General features: G+C 37.6%; 1 protein-coding gene across 1 annotated transcript in view; it reads right to left on the bottom strand.

The window, feature by feature from the left end:
- Nucleotides 1-5,331, bottom strand: part of LOC107709135 (out at first protein homolog) — a 19,720-nt gene extending 14,389 nt beyond the window's left edge. Inside the window, exon 1 of the mRNA XM_016513537.1 lies at nt 4,555-5,331. Coding sequence (XP_016369023.1) covers nt 4,555-4,785 — 231 coding nt within the window. The 5' untranslated portion in view covers nt 4,786-5,331. The remainder of the gene's footprint in view (nt 1-4,554) is intronic.
- Between the last annotated feature and the right edge of the window lie 3,566 nt (nt 5,332-8,897).

Raw genomic sequence — 8,897 nt, 5'->3', positions numbered from 1 at the left:
TGTGTGTGCGGTCTGCGTCACTCATAGCACGTGCCTATATCGTGCGCTATATCGAACATTTTTTCTGTCGATATCGAAGAAGGTGTACCATCGATAAATATCGATACCGTTTTATCGCCCAGGCCTATTTTACGGTCACTGATATATGCTCATCTGCTCTAGTCAGGATCACGGCGGTACCTCCTATGGGCTGTTTACTCCTTCCACAACCATCTCATAACTAACAAAACATCTTGATTTGGCACAAAGGCTCATGTGTTCAATAATAATCAAGATCTTAAACCTGATGCCTCTTTACAACCGTTATGCCAATATTTCAACACAACATACCAAGACAAAGACAAAGTATTGCACAAGACCCGGAGGGAGACGTCAGAGCGTGGGAGAAGAAAAGACAAGACCCTAACGCACCAGGGAGGATTCATGCTGTTCCTGTGAACTAAATGGGGAAGTACATCTCATTTCTATGAAGATATGCCTCATCAAGAAAACAAAAATGTAACCCTGGGTTATACAATGCCTTTCAACGGGAAGCTGGACTCCGCAAGATTTGATGTAACCCAAGGCTTGATTCATAAAGCAATGAATCAAACAGATCAGAGGTTATTTATTCTCTTGTGGCTGTTAAGACATGCCGTTTTGGAGGGGCTTTAAGGAAAAAGCTAATCCTTAATAATGATAAAGCATGTTTAACAATGAAAACTAATTCCGGCTATATAGTGATTGAATTATGAGTAGTACAATGCTCTTCATATACCTTCAGGGTCCAGAAGCATTCACCAAGTTCCTATGCAAATAAAAACTAGATTTGGTGAGCTGGCAGGCAGCTGCCCAGTATCTTTATTAGGAAATACAATTACAGGATTAAAGAACAATTGATGCCTCAATAGTGATTAAAAATAAAATAATAGGTAAAACATCTGTTGCAATGCTCACATTCTCTCACTTTTTCCTAAGTGAAAAATTTGGCATCAGAAGTTCATTTATAAGTTGGATAGCGAATATTGCTTGCATTAAGCCACCAAAAACAAAAATTACAGTGCACAATTACTACAAATATTTATGGTCTCCATTCTTCTGCCACTGAAAAAAAAGTGTAAATCTGTGTATCCTTCATATCTACAAATCCAGTGACTGAGGTAGAAACTACCATGTTGATTAAGTACACTGTATGCTGCTAAGGTACAATGAAAGCAATCTTGAGCAATCAAACTGCCATTTGCTTGTGACAATTTATCAAACATGAAGACAGTCCATTTTGAGTTCACACAGGGATTTTTTGAAGCAATCTGTGCTCTGCAATCAAGAGTTTTACCAAATTGCAACACACAAATTAAAGGACTGCTGTGCTTGGAGGTTCAAGAAAAGTATGATTAAAAATCAGCATATTTCAGTTGCTCACTGCGCAAATGTGCTCTGGATCAACTGACTTGAACAGTTCAAAGCATTTTGCATAACGGTGTGTGCCGCTCTCTCTGCGGGTAAAAGAGGCCTCGTCCTACTCAGCAGCATTCAAAGGGTCAACATCTGCCTTATTCTGCATTAAATAAAGACATCAGCTTGTAGCCAAGGGGCCGCCAGAGATGGCCCGCCTGTTGCCGACACACTTGCATGAAAATTTTAATTCAACCTGTATTTATCTGAAACTAGTTAGAGACAATGCACACCGTTTTGCATATTGCAAGCAGCCTATTTTGTGAGGTGAAAAAAAATCTAATTTTACAAGTGATTTGAAAGGCAAATTGTGCCATTTCTGCATTCTGACACAAACCACCTCTAAATACAGCACTTTGCAATGCAATATTTATACCTCACCAGTCATGCAATTTCTTAGCTCCTTTATTGTAATATAAAACAGCAAAATCTACACAACGGGTGTGGTCTGTCATTCATCTTGACATAAATCTTTTAAACATCCATTTGTGTCATAACGCTTCATGAGAGAGGTTGTTCAAGCCTGTGCGGTGTGTGGTTAAGGTCACATCCATCTCACATGACTCAGACTCAGTGGGACCTCCTGAAACAGGTTAGACTAGGCAGGTTCACGCACCTGGATTGCATCCAAACACACTGCATGCTGATTAAAAAACTGGGACATAAAAGACAGACAAGTTCCCACAAGTGACAAAATGACAAATTGAAAAGCGAAACAACTTCAAAATGCCATTGAACTTATGATGAGTTTCTCATACCAAAGCCAACGCAACACATTTTGCCACGAGCAACAATAAATGATTGCCCTAAAGTTGAATCTATAATGAAGTTTCCAGCAAGCCCAAAAATTAACGTGCCGATAACATTTCAAAGCAAATAGGAGGGTTGGACTGAGTCCAAGCAGCTCACAGATATCCCAATAGAGAGATGAGCATAAAGGCAGACTGCTCTGCTCCTCAGCTGGCAGAGGATGCAAGCTGAGATGAATTCATCTTCACCGCTGCCGATGGGCAGAGGCAGAGTGCTGAGTAACACAATACCACTAGAAAAACAATGGAACAGTTTAAGAGAAGAGCTTGAGTTGGAGATGAAAGATTCATGATCACACATGGTATCTCTTCCACCAAACAGTCACTGCTGGATTGTGATTGGTTACTGGAATTCCTGCAGCCCCGAAATGGAGCTGAAGCAGACCAAATGGTGTAAGAATCTCAAACAGTCCAAATGTTTTCCACACAGACTGGAAAAAGGCTAGTCTTTTACTCGGATTGAGTCGGATATACCTGTTTTTTATATTATGAAAATGCATGCCTTGGAAATGTAAATGTATGCAAAAAAATAATAAATTGCCACAACCACTGACATTTTTCTTTTAGATACGCGTGATGTTCCAATCTCATCTGATTTCTATTGAAACTGGAACTGAATGGTGACAAAACAACACCATGCTATATAATTTGTGCAGAGATGAGGAAACTGTATGAGACTTCTTTAAAACATTAAACAGGAGGAAAAACTTTCTCTCTTCTTGAATTGATCTCTTTAATGATGCCATGTAAAAGACAAAATAACAATATTGGCTGAATCTGGTCTAAAATATGCCATGGTTGGCATTTCATACATGTAAATTCCAGAAAACTAATAGTTTCTGATGTGAAGAAATCACAGGCAGCTTTGATAAACGAAAGTTAAGAGCTGTGCTGTGCCAAATCTGTCATCAAATGCTTATGTAAAAGAAATGAGTAGAAAAGATAACAAAAGAAAAATACTTCTACTATGGAGATCAAATCCAGAGGGTTCACTTAGCACCTGATTAGGCGGATGCCAGCAAAACCATACTTCATTCAGTAATATTTCTAATGAATGAGCATTTGTCTTCCTCCATCCCCGTTAAAGCCTTTGCAGTGCAGCGTGCAGTAAATCCAGCTGGAAGTCATCATTAATTCAACTTTCCATAAATCCCTGAGATACAGGGGAAACTCGAGATGAGAAACACATGCGAGAAGAATGGAGACAGGCTTGCCAGTGGAACTGATAAAAAGAGGAAAGGAAAAGTTCAAGCCTTCCCAAATGTGATCCAAACCCCCACACTAACCACGTCTGTGCAGGATCAGGGGACGCGAGAGGGCAGAGGGCTGCTGACGTGACTGAACTGAGGCAGATGAGGGCAGTGACGGTGCCACTGCTAATCCTGATGGTATGATCACCGGTGAAAGAATCTGACCTCAGGTCAGACGTTCAGCGCTAATGTGGATGATTTAACACAAATGCACTGATTATGATGGTATAAGGAGGGAAAAGTAACTACTTCTCAAATTACAAGTTTAATCACCAATATTTGAGGCTTTATCACTGTAAATGGTCTGCTAAATGAAAAAAAGAAATGCAGTCGAGCTAGAAATGTAGGTAAAATCATTCAAATCACATGGGTTTTGAGAAGATACATTGAATGCATTGTACTTTGCTTTGGATTACAGTATCAGTCATCTAAATAATTACTGTATAAAAAAAGAAAGGAAAAAGAAAACACAAAAGTTTTATGAAACAACTTCTGATTCTTAATATCATTTGAAGACAATTATATATATATATATATATATATATATTTCACAATTAGTAATAAAAAAATTATAATTATTAATAATATATAAAATGTTAAAATACAAAATATGATAAATTTATATTGAAATTTATATAGCATATTTTGTTTGTCTGAAAGTATAGTACTGTGTCAGAATGAATATAAATGCAAATATACGTAAAAATTGCAAAAGGTTTGTGAAATTTGTGAAATTCCAAGACACAATAATAACTTATGATTCTTAATATCATTTTAAGGTCATTCAGTTTAAATAAGCAGAATATATACTGCTTATTCTGAAAGTAATAGAGCATCTGTCTTCATGTAATATCACTTAGAACTGTTTAAGAGTAAAACTAAAAATTAAAGGCGTGAATTGACATTCAGACTAATCAACAAATAATTAATCCACTATGAACGAAAAATGAAGAAAATAAAAGTCAAGAAATGTATTGTATTTCAACACACCTCTGTGATATCATGTGACAATCAGATTAAACCACCACAAACATTCATTCTGGCCACAATATTCAACTTACCTGCTTGAAATCGGCCACAAAAGTTATAAGAGTCCCATCTCCCTGTTTAAACTCCACAGTGATGGAGTCTCTCTCACTGTCCGCCTCCAGAAGTTCATCTGTGATCTGTCCATCGGCCAAACGAACCCTCACCTTCAGCTCTGAAGCAGACCCGAGAGTTACTGACACCGTGAGCAGCCAAAGCAAGAGAGTTAACCGAACTGAACCCGGCGAAATCCACCTCGCAAACATTCCAGATAATCCTAAAACTCAAAAAGCGAGCTCAGAAGGAGAATCCACGGGAATAACAGTCGCTGATGCGGTTCGACTCATCCCACAAGACTCTTCAGACAGATCTCCTCAAAACATCACAGCGGCTCCACTTTTACTACTTCATCCATATTTTGTGGAAGCTGGATATACAAAAGAATTCATAAAGTCCTTTAAAACAGGTCTAGAGACTGTTCACGTTTGGTAAATAAACATTTAGGAGAGCCGCGTCACGCACGGATCAATCTGGTGTTTGCACTCGTGTCGCGTCTCTCATTGAGGGAACTTTGATTCGTGAGCTTCTGTAGACTCGTGCTCATGCCTCTGACGCTCGCCTTCATTCAGTACAGTGCGCTTCACGCTGACTTCAACCAGTTTCTGTTTTTCTCCTCTGGAGTTTTTTCTCTCTCTCCTAGTATTGCGGATTCGTCACTTCCTTCATTATCCAAAGTGCAGCAGTCCAACGGCCTCCCAAAGTTTCGCAGGCAGCGCTCGCTCGGAAACTCTTAAAGGCATAGCGCCCTCTCAAATAACAGCCTGATTAACACGCAACTCCTCAGATACATTTCTAGCACTAAACTCTTTGTGTAATGTAGGTAACTTATATATCATATTCATTAACAAAGCAGAAAACATATTTGTGTATAAATCTATATTAGGCTATATTGTTTTATTTCATATAGCCTAGGAGAAAAGTCAGAAACTTCTAAATCACACTCAAAGTTACATGTTTCTTAATATGATTTGATAGTAGATTTACAAGACAGGTAGATCATGTGGGGATATTTATGTTAGATTATTTTGATTTATCCAAAATATATAGTTCTTCAACTTTGGGTACTTTCATGAGGGACATGAGGGGTACCATTTTGTGTTTTTGTGGTCACATTAAAACTGACATACAGTATGTTTTCACCTTTCCCCAGACTTTCAATCTTAAAATATGAAAATCAGCCATGAAAAATATTAAGTACTTTTTAAACTATGGAAATCATACCACAGGAGTGAAAAAAACATAGGCTACATTTCAATGTCCAGCAAGACCAACATATTTAATTATTTTTGTTTGTTTGTGTTTATTTATGATAAATGGTAGCACTTTAACACTGTAAAGCCTGACGTATGAAATAACTGTCAGAAAAATCGATTTTAAATGGAACAGTTTATTTAACCTTTAGACAAAATATTTATATCTAAAAAAAAATTGTTTTATATTGTATTATGTTTCATACATCAGATTTTTATGGCCCATATAGTGATATGGAGCCCACACTTGAAGAGGTAAAATGCCTAAATTTATTCAAAGCAAAAATATGCAGCTTGGTGCAGTTGTTGTCATTTGGCCAAAAAGTAAGATGAAATCTGTTACGGTGCGAAGGAGACGAGAGGCGTGCGGATCCATCTGCAGAGCTTTATTTACAACGTGATTACAAAACAAGCAAGGGTCGGACAATGGCAAACAGGCATATCATGGGCAAGTCAAAAGAGTAGTCCGGTAAACAGGCGTGGTCGATCTCCGGAGAACAATGTCCAAACAGGGTAATCCAAATGGGTAATCCGAAACACAGGCAATAGTTCAGGCAAGGGTCAAACAGAGTCCAAACAGAGGGCAAGAGAATAATCCAAAGACAGGCAAGATATCCAAAACCACGACTAGTAGTGATGTTACGTTCTGTGCCGAGGCTTCGGAGCATGTGTCGAGAAATCCCGGCAGCTTTCAGTGAAGCGTGTATCGAGGCTTGTATCGCTTTAGAGCAATGACGTCATTGTCTGTATAAGTCTGGTGAATTTTTATTTCGTGCTAACTTTAATACATTTCATTATCTGAATTGGATCTCTACAATAGGATAATGATTTCCATACACCAGACCTGGAAATGTTTACGAGGCGAATTGCCTCTTGAGGAGAAGGTCCTCCAGCTGTGGCTCATCAGAGCTCTTATTTCCAGGTGATGTGTTTCTTACTGGGTGGCCCAAGTATGTGACCTCCTCAGGGAGCACATCACCGCTGGGCACATGTGCTGGAGAGCTTCACTGGAGGAGAAAGCAAACAGACAGACTATGGGCTTGAGTAAACACTGTCAGCTGGGTCAGGACACTGGTCAATACAGGTGACAGATTGGAGGGAAGTTCAGGTAAACATGGCCTTTTGTGACTGGCTAAGCTAAAGCATTTACAGCTTTGGAGGAGGTAAAAGAGACAGCGAGGGTGGATCTTAGTCAATGACATTTGACCAGCTGTTACTCCCTATTTTTGTTTTGAATGTTTACATCGTTTTGCAGTTACATACTGTATGATACACATTGTCTATTTTAATTGTAATGTAAAATGTATTTAGTGCGAATGTAAATGTATTCAAATTATCATGACATCTTTGTCGTCTGACATCAGAGTTAGACAGACAATATTTTCTTGCTTTACATAATTGTTTTTCTGGAAATCATGCATACAGTGTTTTCAAGTTTTGTAGTACAAAGTGACATTTGGCGTCCTGGTAAGGTTATAGTGTATAACTTTTGTAAATCATTAACAAGTCATTCTCTAATTTACCTATCAGATGCTTACACACACACCACACTGCTACACTGGAACAGCAGGCCATTGTTTCAAGACTTTTCTGATCTTTTAAACTACTAAAATGTGTGTAGAGCTACAAAAGTTATTTGTCTATGGTTGGACAAAGAGTGGACATTTGACACTTTCTGTTCTTTGGGTACATTGGCACCACTAAGCATGGAATAATAACACATAAAAACAACACTAAAATGTGTCTTGTTCAACTTTTGTTGTTGTATACCAATATAATTGGTGGAAGTTTCTTTTAATATGATTCATCACATAAAAAGTGACTTACGTAATGTGCTTCCACTTATGGTGTGATGTGGCTATCAACAAATAATGATATGAAGACTGATTCATATCCTTCGTGTGTTGTAAAAATTTTATCTGAAATGTTGACATGTCCTAAAGGACATGTATGCAATTTATAAATTATAAATGAGTTATATGGTCAGGGTATAGCAAAAATGTATCTTTTATTTTAAGTAGATTTTAAATATTTAATATTTTTTATTCTTTTTAAAACTGTTTTTTGAGTTAAACATGGTATTTTGTATTTTCCCATCCAGTGCTGGGGAGTAAAACGAGCAACAAGGAATAGTTTACCCAGAAATGAAAATTCACCCTCAAGTTGTTTCAAACCTGTATGAGTTTGTTTCTTCTTTTCAACACAAAAGAAGAAATTCTGAAGAATGTAACTGAACAGTTGCTGGTAGCCATTGACTTCCATAGTATGGAAAAAATTTGTTCACATTAGTGGAAATTTGCAGGCAAAAGTGTCCAGTAGGGATGTATACCACTCACACAGAGGTTACTTTCAAACCAGCAGCTTTCTTTTGGTTAATATAGTGAATCTATGTGACCAACTTGAACTTGTTGTAAAATCTGTGTTGGGAAAGTTTTTGCACTTGCATGAAATTCACGGATGTGTGGATTCCTGTTGAAATGACTGGATTTTGTCTGAGAAAATTCACTGAACAATGGTAGATGTGTCTATATATTTAGGTGAATTTTTTCAGGCAAAGTATATGTAATATCAATAATGTAGCAATGCATGAAGCACTACTTAGAGGTCACTTCCTATCTAAGCATCTTTATATTGGTAAATGCTGTGTTTTTGCATGATGAAAGATAAACAAAATTGAATCATGGAATCCATGTGGTGGAAATGTTTCACCTCACACACCCCTAATTCTAAATTCTAAATTGTGCGGATTCCTATTGAAATTATTTTCACCTGCATAATTTTGACGCATTTTACAGCAATTTTACTTTGGTTCATAATTGATTTATTGATTCATTTTAAAGGGGTCATATAATGTTGCTAAAAAGAACATTATTTTGTGTATTTGGTGTAATGAAATGTGTTTATGCAGTTTAAAGTTCAAAAAACACATTATTTTCCACATACTGTACATTATTGTTTCTCCTCTATGCCCCGCCTTTCTGAAACGCGTCGATTTTTACAAAGCTCATCGGTCTGAAAAAGCGAGGTGTGCTGTGATTGGCCAACTATCCAGTGCGTTGTGATTGGCC

Source organism: Sinocyclocheilus rhinocerous, unplaced genomic scaffold, assembly GCF_001515625.1.
Source record: "Sinocyclocheilus rhinocerous isolate Xijiao unplaced genomic scaffold, SAMN03320098_v1.1 scaffold626, whole genome shotgun sequence".
NCBI classification, from domain to species: Eukaryota; Metazoa; Chordata; class Actinopteri; order Cypriniformes; family Cyprinidae; genus Sinocyclocheilus; species Sinocyclocheilus rhinocerous.
Note: the sequence above shows the minus strand (reverse complement) of the source record. Positions and strands in the feature narration are given on the sequence as shown.